Below are 18,082 nucleotides of genomic sequence, written 5' to 3'. Positions count from 1 at the left end.
CTTTATTAAAGAATTTTAACATTTTTATGCCCTGGCATTATTGTTATATGTCAACAAAAAATATATTTTTCTAATATTTATTTTTAATATTTACACTCGTATATGATATACACATTTGGGTGTTGGGCCCGCATAAAAAGTTTTACTATGAGCATGGTCTGCCATCCGAAAAATATTGCCGATTCTTGGTGTAGACCAAAGATCGTGGAGTTTCGGTTCCACGGACGACAGAGGCCACGCATCGACCACAACGGTGTACCCAAAGAAACGAACGGAAACGTCAAAATGTTCATATTTTACTAAATTTTTCTAACAAATTCTTTTAAAATTCGAAAAATTCCGCGAGTCATGCCAATAACAATTCGTCGCGCGTAAAACTATGGCAAGTATAACCCTCGCAACGGCGTTGCACCCATGAAAATCGCGATTTACATTTATATAACCTCAGTTTTCGATTCGCGTTCGCACTTTTTCCAAACGGAAAGTTTAATAAATGTCGCGTTTGTTGGCGCAGGACCTTAACGAAAACGGGTCCCTGCTCGCGGTGGAGAAACTGCTCGAGGAATTCTTTAGTCCGTACACGAGCAACGGCCGAAAACATGATATCGAGGCACAGCTTAACTCTTTCAAAACGACGCCCCATCTGTGCGGCCTCTGCCTTTACTTCATTTCTCATACGTCTAGTCAATACGTGACGATGTTTGCCTTACAAACTTTGGAGGTAGACGGCTAGCGCTTCTGAAAAATGCCGCGTGACTGCTCTATTTTTTTAGTCTGTGATAAAACTAAATTGGAACAATACCGATTGGCCGACGCAGGAGGAGATCAAGTCCACCTTGCAGACGAATCTTATATTCAAAAGCCACAACACCCCACACTTTTTAAAGCACAAGTACGCCAAGCTCCTGGTCGAAATTGCCAAGTACGATTGGCCGACCAAATATCCGGAGTTTTTTGTTAATATACTGGAGGTAATTGTATTCGCGCGCGCCAGTCGATGCTTACGCCGACACGAACGTTTCAGCTTTTAAAATCGACTGAGCAAAATCAACTCATCGGGTTGATCATGCTAAGGACCGCCTGCGAGGAGATAATCGGCTTTAATACGACGTTTGAAAACTGTCCTAGAAAAAAAGAACTAACAAGACTGCTGCACGGTTACATTCCAGGCGTTTTCATGCTACTAACCAATATTTTGGAGAAGTTTGGTAAGACTGTTCACTAAATTTAGGCCCCGCTCGGTTAGCGAGTTGACGTTTCCAAGGCACCAACTCCCGTCATGCTGCCACGGCTACGCCACCGCCTTCACCGACGCACCCGACGACCAGCCCGAGCCTGGAACAGCAACTCGCCACTGCCACTTTCCGACCAGACGTCAAGGCCCTCAGCCAAGAGGTCTTGAACACTGTACAATTCATGTTCGCGTGGGTACCGATCGAGAGCGTGCCCGCTCGCATCATCAGGGCCATATTTTGCTTCACTAACGTATCGACTTACTCCCAGGACGACGACGACCTTTGCGTGTGCGCGATGTCGACGATAAACGAAATATTTTACCGAAAATGCAGCCCGCCAGGCAGCGAGACGTTTTTTAAAGAGATTTACGATCACGTGATCGAGTTGCTGAGGAACCTCGCCAACTCTTGTTCCTACCGTATCGACAGTTATGACGAGACGTAAGGCTTTCGCGTTTCCTAACCTTAAATTGCGCTTTTCCAGTTTCGCAGCAATCGTAACTCCGGTGATTTTTATTTATGTTCTAACTATGGAAATGGCTAAAAGTCGCGTGTTTTATCTAATAAATAACAATAATAATATTTATATTGCCAAAAATTCCTTTTACATAAAAATCTTTTATAGTAAAAGACCTATTGGGGTCTAATACTGCCCCTAGATAGGTTGGCCTTAAAATAACTTACAACTACTTACTATTCTTTTTCTATTCTTTTTTTATAATTTTATAAATTGAAAAAGAGATAGATATTTGAAATTTTATTTTTACGTTTTATTTATTGGATTGTGATACTTCTAATGTTTTCTTTAACTTTTTTTTAAAGCACTTTTTTTAATTTTCCTAAAGAATTATTACTATCAGGGGAATATAACTTTACTTGTACTACTTATCCCAAAAAGAATATAGGTCAAACAGGAAGGACATCATAATTCAGTCATCATTGAAAATTTTGATTAGATTCTCAAATTTTAAAAGTAGGCGGCACAAATTAAACTTACTTCGGGCTTTGTAAATTAAAACATTGAAGTGACCTTTTAAATAATCAATTACATCTTAATAACTCATCAATTTATTTATTAATTGCCCAGCTGGAATTTTGCGTCCTTTATAAATGATCTAGATTTAATGATTATAGATTTTCTGTTTATGTGGGTTTTGTGAGGTAGTTACATTTTGTTTTCTAAAAACCATTATGGAGTTTAATTTTCACCAAGTATAGGCTGAAAACGTTCAATTATATTTATCCTATTTATGCTCTTTTGCATATGCTAATATTATATTTTCTGTTGAATGAGAAACGTTTGTGGTAACTTCTTCCCCTCTAATAGTTCAATTTACCCTCTTTAACTTTTTCTTACTATTCTTGTTGCATTTTCAACATTGGTAAGAGAGATCAGTTTTTTTTTTAAAGATCATTCTCATTGGTACACCATAACCTGAAAATCTTACATTACCATAAAAGGCGTCCTTCTATTAAGATATGGCGCGCTTGTAGGTTCGTGAAGAAATTATGCGAGCTGCTGGTGCTGATAATCGAACAGCACCTGTGGAGGTACGAGAAGGACCCAACGTTCTCCTCCCTTGAGTTCCTCTCCTTGTTTTTCCAATACACAATGCATCTACCGTCGGTGCCGTGTTACCTGCGCTGCCTGACGGTGTGGACGGCTTTTTTCAAGCAGATCAAACCGGAAAACGCGCAAAAGTGCGACATTTTGCCACTTCCAAGTGGCGCCCTCTGTAACTGTACTTTTTGCAGATACTCGGAAGTATTTCTTGGACTGGGTAGTGCCTTGATCAAGAAGATCCAGTTTACCTACAATTGCGCCCAGCTGATCGAGATCAACACCACCGAACCTGACGAGGACGTATGGGGCGGGTTTTAGCCTATCGGATTTCCTGTTAATTGCCTTATTTTTTTGCAGGACAAGACGGACTGGCAGCGCTTCCTCGACGCGTCCATCGACATAATATCGCGGGCAGCGCATTACGCCTTCCTCGACCTCTTCAACCAAGCTGTGAGTAGGGGGCGGGTGGGGTGAAACGGAGCCGTTGTTCATTTGTTTTCGCGCTTGCGCAGTTAAACGGTTGGAACGCGTGCAACGCCGTCTACCGGCAGCTGGAGAACGCGGCGGACGCGCGCACGCGCGCCTTGAACTTCGAAACTTCTGAGACTGAGCAACTGTATTATATACTTAGGGACTTTTCTACCACGTGCTTTACACTGGGGAGCCTCGCCCACCATTTTTACACCACCGGTAAGTGAAAATTGCAAGTGTTATAATTTTTGTGTTAAAGGGACCTCTAAAAAGCGTCCATTTTGATATTTGGAAAATTATTGTTAGTAGTTACTTTTCGTTACTTTACGGGTTTCTTCTTGCGTTAACCAAGGGTTGTGGAATTGTCCGGTCAATTTTTTTTTGTGTCAAAATTTATGTTTATTTATATTCTGCATTACGTCGCCATCGCGTCGTTCTGAGAACTAAATGGAGAAAGTAACGTATTCGGGTATTCCTTGAAGAGGGTTTTTGGTTATTGTAAAATATGTATTATTGTTAAATAATGTGTAGATAACACTCTACACGGTCATTTCCTGGTATAATATGAAAAATGGAAAGCCCTTCGATCTTGAAAGCTTTGGGTTTCCTATTAGTTTTCCATATGTGGTGCGTCCTTGTCTTTTGTGCCTAGGGCACTGCATTCAGACCTACTCCCACATGTCTTCCCTCTATCTGTTATTCCAACGAACTGATCCGGTTGAGCTTCTCTGCCATTTCGTTGCTGTCAATAAGAGTGTACCCATACCAGATTGCCAGAATTATATTCCGCCAGTCTTATCGATCTTTTTCGGCAGTTAAGTAGCAATCCCGAGCACACCTTGACCAAGGTAAGAGGCCGGACAGCCGTCGACTGTTAAAAACGATGTTTTTTAATTTTTGTTGCTTTATTTTTCAACGTAATCTCCATCAACACTGATACATGTCTCATAACGGTGTTCTAATTTGGTTATACCAGTTTTAAACGTAGATTCGTCAAGCTCCGCAAAGTACTGATTTACAGCATCGACAACTTCTTCCTTGCCGTTAAATCTTTTACCGCCAAGCTATTTTTTGGGAAACAGGTAATAGTCGCTGGGGGCTAAGTTTGGAGAGGAGGGGGTTGCGGCATCAATTCAACCAGTGTCTTACCCTTTTCAAGGTAATCAATGTATATAATTCCTCTCGCATCCCAAAAAACCGTAGCCACAACCTTGTTTGCCGATAAAATTGTTTTAGCCTTCTTTAGAGTTGGTTTCCCTTTTGCAACCCAAAGTTTTGACTCTTCCTTATTTTCAGTAGTGTCGTGATGAATCGGCGCAAAAATTCGTTTATATTACGCCCGTACAGCGCCAAATTGTCGGTAAAAATGTTTTTTCGAATCAGTGTTAGTTCAGGTGTCAATTTATTTGACTTTCATTAGGCATCTTTTTGGATAGTCTTTTGGTATAGTTGTTTTACACTTATTTGTTACGTACAGACGATGAACAGCTGCAGAGGACAGCGGCGTCGACGGTATACATTTTGATAGACCATATCTTGCAAAGTGCCTCCAAGTCCGCCACGGTGCGGTATTACGAGCTGAAGGTGGCGGATGCGCGCCTGACCCAGTGCTTCGTTGACGCGTGAGTGCCACGCCCCACCGCTCCCGATCCGATCTTACCTCGTGACCTCTTGCAGGCACAGCGAGCTGCTCGCGTCGCTCAAGACGTGGCTCGGTTGGATCGAAGGCGGCAAAAACCACGTGACCGCCGGTCACGACGTCATCTTGGACGCGGTGTTGCCGCTCCTCGAGGACGGCGCGAGGGTGCCGGTCAAGATAGGCCGTTCGGCCGCCCACCTCCTGCTGGAAATTGCTAGGAAACCGAACGCGGTCGCGGGCCACCCAGGCGTCGCGAGGTTTATCCGGGCGGCGCCCAATCTAAGATACGCCGACAGGGACACCGGCAACACCGTATGCTCGGTGGTTTGCGAGGTTTTGCTGAAACCGTTGAAGTCAACCGACAAGGTCGGGATCGAGGCGAAACGAGCGGTCATCGCGGCTTTCTTCAACGATTTTACGGGCGATTTTAGGCTGCTGACGCCGACCACGCCCGAAAACAGGCTGGGTGACGTGGTGCGCCGCCTCCTTCCGTCGCTCGCGCACGTCGTCGAGTATTGCCGCGGATTTTCGGTGGCGGCGAAGGGCGAGCTGACGTGCGCACTCGGGGTGAGTCCCAACTCCGCCCCCGTGTCGTTCGGTGTTTACGCGGTCGGTTTCAGCCGACGTTGGACCACGCGTTGAGCCTATTCCCGACGTACGTCAAGTACGCGACTGTCCACGAGGAGTTTTCGCATTTTTTCATCGCGGCACTGAAGAATCTGCAGGCGCAGATCGGGCTCGAGTTCACCAAGAACGCCATACAGGTGTTCCTCCAGGTCGCTATCAGGTAAGTTCTTTAAGGAGGAGGCACAGACTATTTTATCGATGTGGCAGGCCACGATCGTCGAACAACTTAGTATCCACTAAGTATATATGGTGCGGTGCTAAGTTTGGATTCCTCCTGCTTCGCTGGTTTTTGGATCATACTTACTTATATATTGTTTAAGGTGGGTGGAGCTGAATGAGGGCGCCTGAACATTGTCTCGACCCGAGTCGCAGTTAATATTGTTTGATTGCTTATTGATTTCTATAGATTTTTCATTGGGAGAAGAAGAATTTGATGTCGGGTTTCGTGATTGTGTTCTGTAACTGCTTATTAGTTTATTTTTCGTAGTCTTAAGGCTTATTCGTGTTCTTTGCCGTATATGCATGGAATGCTGTAAACTCCTGGCAAATCTCAAACGGAATTTTGTCTTGGACGGATTTTTGGACCAGTGGTAAATCTGTAAATCGCTATTTTTTAAAAACTCATGATATGTGGTTTGAATGAAAGGAGACCGCCGTAGCAAGTGTGAGGTTGCTGTCAGACTCATTGTTTTCGGACGCTTGCGGCGACGTGTATTTTGTGACGGAATCTCTAATGCGGAAATTATTAGAGAGAAGAGCCAATGTTCATTATGAGTTCAGTCACTCAGGCTGAGGTAGTTTTTCGGCTCTGTAAACTGATGGTCAGTCATAAAACTTGGGGCACAAGGCACTATTAGTTTTTTTAAATTTGGTTTTGGTTAAACAAAAAAATAGTGTTGTCTCGTCATGATCTAAAGGTGCGCGAAGACCAAGTAAGGCGTGATATCAGATCCCGCCCACCGGTCACCAGAAGCTATCACAGGTAGTGGGGATGAGCGATTTCGTTAGGTTCTAGTACTGACGGGATATGCGGTTTTTGTTTTGCTTGCAAGAGGCATTTTTTTGCGAAAGCTTAGTGGTGCTGCTTGGTTTTGATGTTCCTCCACAGAATAGAAATCATTTAATATTGGTTACTAGCCATCTTTCCAATAAGAGAGGGGTGCTAAACATACTCACTGTGATTTCATTATGTTTTCTATTGTACCATTTGTGTAAAAAAAAACTACAGAGCTTTTTAACAACTTCCACAGTTTACAGTTATATTACTTCACCTAATAACTCGCGAGTTCCATAGCATACGTTTACTTGTACCATAAGAAGCAGCTATGTAATGTCTATTAAAATTTATGATCACTTAGGAGATTGTATTGGACTTACTACTAACGAAACCAAATTTAAAAACTCACTAAAAAGTTATTAGTGAGTAAAACAATATACCTCTCGGAGTAGTTCTTTCAAATCAACTGGGAGAATAGGTAAATGATTGCTGAGGGAATGTAGGAGTGAAGGAGATTTTATTTTTTATGTCTTGTCTTATTACATATTGTTTTTAAATTTTTGCAGCGGAATATAAGTATCTTTTTTGGGTGACGATATTGTAGTGAATAAGTTCATCCCAAGGCGTTTGCTAATTATTATCATGTTATCTTGCCTACCGGAATACGGCATTGAAAATGTCGGAGCACTTCCTTTCTCAGTTAAATCGCAGAATAAATGTCATTTTGCCGTCCGTCTTCCAGCGAACAACACTCAAATAATTTCGGGGGGCTGCAGCGTTTGCTCGACATATTCTGCATAGTGGTGCGCGAGCCCTCCAGCAAGGCCTTCCTGCCGGACATTTTGCACCTCTGCATGGAGAACATCTACCCCTTACTATTGCCACGGTCGATCGAATATCCCGACGTTTTCGTCAGTTTCCTGGACCTACTGTACAGGTAGGTCTGGATTACGTGAAATCCTTCTCACTCCACTACCCCTCTTTAGCATTCTGAACTTTCGATGGCTCTACTTCTACAACTCCCAAGTGATGGCCGGTTACTCGCCTGTCGGCGACGAGACCGCCGGCCCGGACAGTCCCAAACGACCGGAACAGCTCCTCGCCATGCTGAAGGTGTTTTGCGAGGCTCTGCTCCACGAGGACGTCAATATCTTCCGCAGGAGCTTGGTCATTTTGCAGGATCTCAACCACAACAAGCAGCTGTTCCACAAGGTGCACGTCCGACGCATCTAACCTCACTAATTAACGCTCATCATTTTTTTAAGGCCATATTTCGATCGACCTTGCTGCCGGAATTGTTGAGGGTCCTGTTGAACGCGTTGCTCTACAAGAGGCACGGGCTGTCGTGCGAGGAAATCGGTTTGGTCGTCTACAGCATGGCCGAGGTCAGTTTCGAAGGGTTCTTTACGAAATTCCTGCCGCAGTATATCCAAGACTTGAAGGAACTTCTTCCCCAGCAATACGAGTTGTTGCTCGCGAATTTTAATCCGACTAACGATCGGGTAAGCTCGTAGCGTCGATTTTTTGCGAAGTTAGAGATGGTTACCTTTGTAGGACGTGCCGAGTTTTGTTCAGCACCTGCAGAGCTTCTCCAACGATTTTGACCGGTGCCGCGTGTCCAATCTCGGTAGCCCTTCGGTCCTTTAACGTCAGTTATTTTAGCAATATGTCCGGTTCGTCGCTCAATTTGTGTTATTCTTTAAGAAGAAAGTTTTTTTTTTAATAAAAATGTTTTTTAATTGTGGATTTTTTTTTGTCGCCATTGATTTCAAGACCGTTTTCGCTGTCAAATGATAGACATAACCTATAAATATGTTTTATTTACTCTCGTAACTACTCCGTAAATCACGAAAAAAGACAATTTCGTCAGTATATCATCTTCTAGTAAAGACAATACATTCATAACTTTTAATGTATTAGAAAAAGACAATAGCCAATTTTGTTGTCATGGACGAATTTGCAAAATCAAGTTTAACTGCTATCTTTTTGTTAAACAAAAATTCTTGGTCAGCATAATAATCAAGTAAATACGCTCAATATTGTTTTACTTCTCAAATATTTAAACATATTTGTTCTATAAATCCTTAAGAAAAGCTTAAAGATATATTAAAATATAAATATCGTCAAAACAATCGCCAAATGTACCTGAGGAAGCTCTTTTATGGTCAAAATATTAAATTTTAGTGCCCATACTTTCTGCGCCATTTTTTGACACCATTTGTATTTTAATGTGTCCTTTAGTATCCTGAGATTTATAGCAGGATTGGTACAGTAGAAATGTGCATAATTGTTGCGCCTTAAAAGATATGCGTGTAAAAGCCTGGTTTTAAACTGACCGTTGTTTTTAATTTTTAGTTAAAGAAGTATTTGCTATGAAAGATAAGACCTTTAACTTTGAATCACTGGGTCTAGTGGTATCTTTGCTAAAATTTTATTCAACAAGAAAAGGATAACGGAGGACTTTTGTTACCGCTGTCCGCAAGGGGTTTGTATAACTAATTAAATTGTGGATATCATTTGATTAGTAATCCCTCCTAATTTTGCAGCGGGTGGTACAGGCACTAAATATTAGTTTAGAATAAAAAATCGTTTAAAATCTAATGAAAACGTAATAAAATCACCAGGAAAGAAGAGACCTCTAAAAAAGACAAAGACGACTCATTTAATTGATGTAGTTAAATATAATATACGAGACATGGCGTATAGTGAAAGACATCATTTATAACCATGCAAGATGATTATTATGATTACTATTACGATTAATTCCATTGTTTTTTTTAGAAAAAACATGTCACATTAGCAACTTTAAATAGCAGGCTTAAAGAACAAAAACTTATTTTTATCAGCAATAGTTCTTTGGCAGACATTGAGTATTGCCCAGCGCATTCGTGTTAAATTCAAAAAAGATGATTATCGACGGTATCTTGTGGAGCACACCAATGTTTCATTACTTTGAACTAGATTTTTAAGAAGTTATGAGTATGTCAACGCTTCCTCTCGTCAGGTTATTTTTATGGATGAAACATGGATATTTTCCAAAGGGAATGCAAAACAGCCTTGGCCAATATAATTCCATAAAAAGTGTAAGAAGACCACTGGGCTTTCAAGGGAAGTGATTTATGGATGAAGCAAGCTTGGTGTGCCTGAAGCACTTTGTAACCCTTCTTACCAGTGTGAATTAAATGCTATTGAGTTAATATGGTCTCGTGCTAAATAGACATATCGGAAGAGAGAGTCATATGGATGAAAATGTTTTAGCTACGTCGAATGATACTCCATTACCAATTACATCCGAGGTTTGGAAAAACTGTGTGGAACATACCAATAAAATTATTTTAGATGGTGTAACAAAACCATTTTTAATGAAATAGAGCCCATAATAATTTCACTGGATTCAGAAAGTGATACTGAAAGTGAACTTAGTGACTGAACTTCAAATGAACAAAATGACAGGCTCTCATTTAGAACAAATTAGTTCATTTGGTACCTACTAACTAAAGTTAATAAAATATTTTTTAGAAACAATGTCCTGAGATTTCTACGTAAACTTAACACAACATATTTTGCTTTTATATAATTTCATAAAATTTATATTCATCTATTTGAGACTTTGAGAATCAAATTGTGTCTTAAAATAAATTGTCCTTTGTATCTTGTGTTAAAATTCGTAATAAATGTTTGTTATTGTGCTTTTTATTTAAATATCTAAGTTAAACTAAGCCTAAGATTAGCCAATTTCTATTAACCAAAAATATTCTATCATAACTGCGAATCTGCAACAAATAACTCACAAATCTTGGATAATGATAATAAAAGCTTTTCGCCCTAAAAGAAATTTATCAATGAGAGGTAATGCTACAAGGATCTCACCTTTTTTCGTTTTTAGACTATTGTTATAGCTGCTCATGTGACTAGAAAAACCTTTAAGATAAGCTTATTTAGTACAGAATGCTATAAAATCACGAAATATAAGGAAACTAAAAATTATTAAAGTAAACATTAACCTGAAATCAAGCTACTAACCCCTGTCATCATCGGTCATAACATAACCTCGTGACCTTACTCACCCTATCACCATTTAGTAGTTCCTGCAATTTATGATGTGACGTAATTGTCATCTTATATAATTTTTACTATGGTTCGAATCATGCTTTGAAGATCGCGATCGATTTGATCCGGGAACCATGTTCCGAAAATGTTGAGACAGTGACAATTGACGTTCGTTTTTTTATTCCTCACGTTAGTACGAACAAAAATTTACGTTGGTAGTGTGCTTAGAATATTGCATAATCTAATGTTACTTCTTTCTTTAGAAACGCGACTAAATAAAATTAATTAGATACACACTTTTTTTTACCAAAACTAAAGTTGCGCGATCAAGAATTAAACTTTAAAGACAATCATTAAAATTACAAATAGGTTTAAGAATTAAGAATACGAAGTTGGATAATCCCAGGCTTAGTTCACGTTGGAAGTCTTGCAGCTCAGCTTGTGTCTCTATGTTCGTATATATATAGAGGGGGAGAGTTATATTTATTTAATGTTCCCCGACTTGCTTGTCAAGAAGTTGGAATTAAGTAAATTTTTGTTAGAGCAGGATTGAATTAGAAGCCAGCTTCAGAAGTTCGAATAAGGATTATAAATGGAAGTACCTAAAGGTTTAATTCGTGTTGATCCTTGACGTGTAACCACAAAAGCGATCACAGTTTATAATAAATCCAATATGTAAAACGAAACTCGACACATTCAGCCAGAAAATTACAATGTAGGGAAATGCTTGCCTTTACATTACAGCAAAGTAATACCGAAAAAAAAAACACGTTGTTGTACGTTAAAACAGATTCCACTTCATACAACATGAATCACTGTAGTTTCTTAGTTTTGACAACAAAAAGCACTGCAAAAACCTCAATCGCTAATTCTCCCAATAGAAATTAAACAAGGGTCCTTGTTTACGAACCACGGAATAACGAACAACTGAGCGAATGCTTCGCGTACTTGCTCCTGGATGACGCCACCAGTTTTTAAATTCCACAGTTTCAGGTATCTAAAAAGTCGTGTGGTTTATTTGTTGTTTTAACTGCGCGCTTGAGTTCGTTGAGCGAAATCGTCGCCGGTTAACTAGTCGAATAACTAAATAACTGTACTACGTGGGGATGTCATTATTAAGATGGGCACTTAAAAAGGGTGGCAACCTACATCGCCGAAAGCTTTTAGCCAGTCGACGATAAAAATACTAAAACCCCACCCCTACAAAGTACCCAATTTAATGCGTAACTCGCAACGAACAAGGTACATAATTCAGTTTTATTGTGTGCCCACCTGAAATAAAGTCGTCTTCGCATAATTCGAGACGGCGCGGTGGCCGCAGCCATTTTTAAATCCGCGCGATTTTTATTAACGCCGTAACGTTATTCCGGAATTTGCATAAATATGCAATATTCCCGAACGCAAGAAAGGATATAATGGCGGGATCCCCGAGAAGAAAAAAGATAAAGGACGAACCGGTGGTAAGAGAATGTAATAATTTAAAAGTCGACGAAAAAAAAGAGAAGAGATTTTCTTTCTCCCCGGTTACCTCGTTTTATGGTAATTGCGGCGGTATACAGGGCGTTATTCAAATTACATAATATAATCCAATAAAGAGTTGTGGAACCCAAATCGACAACCATAGAATAATAAAACTTATGAACTCCATGGTCTGTGCCCCGACATAGATAACTTCTTCTTCTTTTGCGTTTCACAAGAAGTTGGGTAGTCCATTTCCGTCGTAACCACAATTTGCCAGCGCAATAAATAATCTTCCCTAACCTACGTAGTAGCAGACGCGGCAATAAAAACCGGGTCAGTATTCGCGCGTATATATATAAACACGGGAATTTTTAATTAAAAATGTGCATGCCGCAGATACATACGCGGCCTGCTAGATTTACGCGACGGCCGTGCGGCAAGTTTTAAATTACGGGTTTTTGATAATTCGCGCGTTCCAAAAAGGATGTTTTAAAAAAATATGCTGCAGCCTTATTTAATTATAAACGCGGCAACTTCGCCGAACCCTTTATAGAAAACGCCGTCGGGGATGAAAGTTGCCCGTCTCACTTTTATCATGACAAATAACCCGCGAGTTTCCCGGAGTTTTTCCGCACGATTAATCTCGTTCAATGCTTATCGGAAAAATCCCAATATGTTTCCAACAAAATTAATACGGTTGCCATTATACTACGAGCGTATCTTATCGATGACAATCGAATATATCCGCAGCAAAATTCCATGTTCGGAGTTTTTATTTAATAAACCGCCCGGAACATTAGACAACCACCTACGCACCGACGAAATGCGTGTCCGTTATCAGATTCTTACGCTTTCCTAATCGGGTCATCGCGCTATCGGAACGAAGATAGACAATCAATTTATTTTGATAACGCGAATGACATTTCACGCCGGCCGCCCTCGATATCGCCACGTCGCGTCATCGTTCTTCATTAGCGTCGACTTTCCGGCGCTGACGATCCCGAAAAATGGAGTTAAAGTTTGTTATCGAACTGGATTCCATGGCCGGCTTCGAAGTGCAACTGACTATAATTTACCCCCGATTTCGTGGTCACAGACCACTTAAACGTGAAAACGCCGACTCATCGGTATACGAACGAGCCGTAAAATCAAGTTGCCTAATCCGAGAAGCGGCCTCGAATTGCACGTGGTGTATTAAAACAGTTTTCTTTGTTTTCGGCTCAGTTTTTTTTTAAATTGATTTTCTCTTAAATCGCCCCCTGGCGAGGAGCGGCCTACGCATAAAAATGATCGAAAATCAAAAAATCGCGTGTGCTCTGGAATTTAAATATAACAATATTTGTTAACTCTGCGTTATTAAGCATGTATTGCAATGTATTTTAACACGTTATAATATTTTTCGCAAGCGATTTTCATAAGTAATAGACGGAAAAATAAAGTAAATAACTCTAACAATGACGTTTAGATAGTTATGTTCCTGAATTCCACTAAGTTTCTATATACTTATTACTCAGTAAACATTTATTTTTTTAATAGCGTTAAACCGGCTGCTTCTTTTAGTCATAGGAAAAAATTGGTTGGTTCCTTTTTTCTTTTTATCTACACGTGTTACAGAAACGGAAATCACAACATTTTATTTAAAAAAAAAATGGTGAAACTTTCTACAGAAGTTCAAAATTTACTACAACTTCCGAGAGAAGCAGCAAAGCTATAATGCTAGCAATAACTCTGCCTGCGCTATTTTTGGATGAACTCAGTAAGTCAATAGGGGTGTAGCCGCTCCCAAGCTCGGATAAAAGAGAAGGGTTCGAGGTGAGGCTAGCGACCTGCCCCGTTAAAAGGGATTAAGCCCGTAAAACCGATCAGAAAGCATTGGATATAGAACGGAAACATTCGAAGACCAGAGAGATACTGATAGATATGGATACCCACAAAATCGAAAGTATAAAGAAAGAAAACAACATGTAACACATACGAACTGCGACAGACTAGCAAGAGATTCAATTCAGCGGGAACCAGACAAGCAGGAAGAAGAAGAAGCAAGAAGAAGAAGAATCTTAGCAATTCACACTCAGGGGCATTTGCATTCAAATGAAACTGTTAATTTTATATGTTATTTTTTCCTGATGTTTAGTTAAATATTTTTCTCTTAATAGTTTGCATTGTAGTTTTTATTGTTCATGTTAGATCATCGTTTACAAATATGTTGTTATATTTAAGATAAGAGCTTGACATCAAAAGTGAAAGTTAATATAGGCGTTGCCAGGTGTATACTTTTTTCTTAGATATCCAGACATTTTTCAGATGCGGGCAAATTAAAAATTAAATACAAATTTGCCTCTTTCTTTTGAAATAAGACACTTCGGAACCCCGGCAAACCGATTATAAACTTAAATTTATTGAATCAAGCATATTTCGAAACTCACAAAAATTCCAGGCTCTGATATTATTGGCCGTTGCAGAATTTTTGACTAACCTTGTGCGATATTTCAGAAAGTACTGCCTGTATTTTTTTTTTTTAATTTGGAACCCCGGAGTTTTCAAGTACATATAAAATAATTATAATTAATTTTAAAATCTTTTTTTTACTTTAAAACATACTTTTCTTTTCTTTTTATCTTCGCTTTCAAACTTGGTAGGTAACTTAACCAGGGGCGTTCGTCAAGCCGCTTTAGTTGATTTAAATAATAAAAAAGTGCCACGCCGATAATAAAGATAATTTAAATTTGCTCTTATTTACGTAATAATTCAAAAAATTATAATAATTTAATATAAATTGTACTTGCCAACTATGAAAGCAAAATTTAGAAGAGCTTTTTTAATAAAAAGAAAAAAAACTTTTTCAATTATTTTTATCAGCTAAATCAGCTGTTAAAATTTCTCTATAATAATTAAGATCACCCGGTATATTGAAAAAAAGAATATTTTCAATCATCAGGATCTCTAGGACGGACGCTACCAATTGCGACCGTGACACTCGTTAAATGCCGGCAACCAAATATACACGCGACGCATACGCCCTCTCTCTCTCGTTAATCCGGATGCCCGGCGGGTTAACGGAGGCGACGAAGGCGAAAAAAGAAAATGGGGAAGGCGATATGTAAATATTTTCCCATTTATTTGCATAGTTATCTGGCCGGGCGAGTTTTTCGACCGTTGGTTTTTAATGTCAAAGCTTTCTGGATTTACATATCGTGCCGCTCGATAGGTGCGAATTTTAACAATGTACGAAACAACTGTCGTTTGCGGCGTAGCGGGGCTCGAGTTTGTTTTTTATTTACCTTCACTGGTTATATCGCAGCCGAAATTATACCGCTGTGAAAATCTGAATATTTTTTGTTCTAATTTAATTGTGTTGTCTGTGTTGAGCTCCGTTCAATATAATATTAATATTATAATAATATAGTCATAAATTCTCAAAATGAGAATGAAATTGCAACAATATTGGAATATAAATCGCAGCGTCTTAAAAACAGGTATATTTTTAAAATTTTAATAAAAGTTGAAGTTTTTGTATCAAGATTTTCCAATTTAAAATGATCCAAATAAATTTGTTTATTTTGATCGCGGGGAACGCAATGACGTCACTTTGGCCGATCTAGAAAGTTCCAATGGTTCAATTTTATTCAGATTTGAAGGAATATTTTCAATTTGTATGGAGTAAGATCACGTCAAGTGAACCGCCCATTTACCACTTGATCATAAAAAATTAATTTATACATATTTTTTATAAGTACTTATGATGGAAAATTGATCCCTCAAACGATTTTTTAAAATTTTGATTTTAACAATATTTTTTTATAACGAAAATTTTAAGCACTTTTCCGAAGAAGATTTCACTGCTCGTCATTAGTTTAAACAAGATGAATTTATTTATGACAGCGCGCCGGACGCCGAGCGCTGTGGAAGCGCCGCGCTGCCGAGCGTCTCGAACTGCATTGAAGGTTTTATCAGTGATAATACAAAATAATAATTCAAAATATTATTATAAAACAAATTTTATTATTATTTATGTTATTTTGTTACAATTATTATTAATAAAATTTTATTTTTTTTAACAATATTAACAATCATAAAATACTGAATAGAACCAACAAGTTTAAATAATTAAATTGTAAATTTGTCTTCATTTATTTTATTTTAACTTTTTTTTTTAAATAAATACTTTTTCATTCTCTGAAACAAGCCTGCATTCTATTGAAAATTTTTCCAAAGGTTTGTAATAATGAAATTGGCGAGTATATTTTATTGTAGTTAAGCGTTCGATTCGTGGTTGGTATTTTTTTAAAAGAACTTTGGGCCCACTGAAAAAAGGAAAGTGTGGTTATTATGTGGTTGTTTTTATCAGGTTGGAGACTAGACTTGTCTTTTTACACTCCCTGCTAAGCCATCACACGCTCCTTTGCCATGAGAAGGAGCGAAAAAAGTCCAATCAGCATCAACATCAAAATCATTTTTAAACAACAACTGAAAAATAATACATTCGTTAGAAAAACAAACAAGGACACATTTTAGTTATAACGCGTATGTTATAGATGTAAGAGATCAAGACAATTTAAATCAAAGTCTCTTTGATTAAACCAGCCGGAGCTGTATTTTAAAGTCCTAACTAATGACCAAATTGCGATTTAACCATTATTATACAGTGTGGCTCAAACTAAAAAAAAAAATATTTACTCCTTGCTATTAAACCTATACGTTGGTCGTTCGAATCGGTTTTTCTATTGTTGTCTCTTTCAAACTGTGTACGTTAGACAGAGAGATATGTATTAATGGAAAATGTCACATAAACAACGGAATAAATGCAATTTTAAAACGTTATGTTGTTTATTTAACTTTTACAATTGATCGTTAAGTAGTTTATTTCATGAAAAAGACTGTAATTGGAAGAAAAACCATCTAAAGATAAAGCTTTTTAGAGGATTATATTTTGTACTGAGACATGAGAATGGTACAATTGGTCTTGGCAAGATATTAATATAAAAACTGTAAAAACCATTAAAGTTCACGTAAACGGTATGTAAAATTTCTGCTGGAAAATTAAATTATAAATATCAATTTACTTACTAGCCCACTAGATTTCAATTGCAGATTATAGTACGTAGCATTTAAATTAAATTAAATTAATTTAATTAAAATTTTTAGTACATTTTTGCAAAACCACACGAATACATCCGATTGCTCCCAAACCCGTGCGATAAAATTCCGGAAATGTGCGACGGGAGTAGAAAAAATTATTATATCGCTTTACCTACAGATATATTATTTTCCACTGTGAGGTAATCAATAGAAAACGAATTAGTACATTTTAACAAAATCACATTTACCTGTAAATCAAACAATTTGCCACAAAAAGCTTAATTTACCTAGAAGCTAACATAACAGTTTAATTCACAGCACTCTCGATAGTGATTTTCAAAGATAGGCTGACCTCATTTGAACACGGAAATATAACGATAGAGCGATTAAACTATATTCAGTACTCTAGCATTAGAAACTGGCAATACAAATATCATACATTTAGAATATTTGAATTTTACTATTTTCGAGAACTAATTTGCAAGAGCTCCGATCGTTTTAAATTTTATTTCTGGAAAAACCGCGCCAAAATCGGCAGGCCTCGCCCGTCGTAATCCATGATTTAGTTGCGGTCGGATCGACCGCCATGACAGTCAAATTTTATTACCGGTTATAAATTGAAATCGAAACTTCGTGAGGAGGGTGTTTTTTTTTGCGGCGTTTTAATACATGCCGTGCACTTTAGTGGCCGTTTTTCGGAGGCGTAAATCGTCTCGGAACGTTGGATGCATCCCGAATCGAGCGGCAGAGCCAACTCGATTTTTACGGCTTGTTGGTGTATCGTTGTATGTTGTATGTGGTCTGGGCGTTTAAGTGGTCCGTGACAGTAGCACGACTTCGGGAATACTTATGCCTGAAGTTAGATTTTGATTTAGAATAAAATAAAATAGAATAGAACAGAATAGAATATATTACATTTCCACCCCTTATTAAAATTATCAATTAAAATAATCAAATAT

At 38.4% G+C, this 18,082-nt stretch overlaps 1 protein-coding gene across 2 annotated transcripts; it reads left to right on the top strand.

Annotated features, from left to right (window-relative positions):
- Positions 1-218: 218 nt before the first annotated feature.
- On the top strand, positions 219-10,324 carry LOC132699083 (exportin-6-B). 2 transcript variants are annotated; one of them, XR_009618471.1, is made up of 17 exons: positions 219-721; positions 774-971; positions 1,025-1,208; positions 1,265-1,676; positions 2,730-2,936; positions 2,991-3,099; positions 3,157-3,249; positions 3,312-3,489; positions 4,748-4,892; positions 4,948-5,476; positions 5,530-5,696; positions 7,276-7,470; positions 7,520-7,745; positions 7,799-8,035; positions 8,088-8,556; positions 8,889-9,018; positions 9,080-10,324. XR_009618471.1 is itself a non-coding variant. In XM_060665555.1 (16 exons), exons 1-16 carry the CDS (start codon positions 380-382, stop codon positions 8,178-8,180), a joined length of 3,183 nt encoding a protein of 1,060 aa, XP_060521538.1. In that variant the 5' UTR covers positions 224-379; the 3' UTR covers positions 8,181-8,547. The 2 variants fall into 2 exon arrangements, 1 of the variants encoding a protein (XP_060521538.1); XM_060665555.1 differs by lacking the exons at positions 8,889-9,018; positions 9,080-10,324 and having other exon boundaries at positions 224-382; positions 515-721; positions 8,088-8,547.
- The last annotated feature ends 7,758 nt before the right edge of the window (positions 10,325-18,082 follow it).

This window comes from Cylas formicarius, unplaced genomic scaffold (genome assembly GCF_029955315.1).
Source record: "Cylas formicarius isolate icCylForm1 unplaced genomic scaffold, icCylForm1.1 PGA_scaffold_3__17_contigs__length_32017465, whole genome shotgun sequence".
In the NCBI taxonomy this organism is placed as follows: Eukaryota; Metazoa; Arthropoda; class Insecta; order Coleoptera; family Brentidae; genus Cylas; species Cylas formicarius.
This window is presented reverse-complemented; position numbering and strand designations above follow the sequence as displayed.

Bases quoted from the DNA above. Each gene is read 5' to 3' on its own strand.
- LOC132699083 (XM_060665555.1), top strand. The intron at 972-1,024 runs GTAATTGTATTC...CGAACGTTTCAG, and splicing joins TTTTTGTTAATATACTGGAG to CTTTTAAAATCGACTGAGCA. The intron at 5,697-7,275 runs GTAAGTTCTTTA...TCCGTCTTCCAG, and splicing joins TTCCTCCAGGTCGCTATCAG to CGAACAACACTCAAATAATT.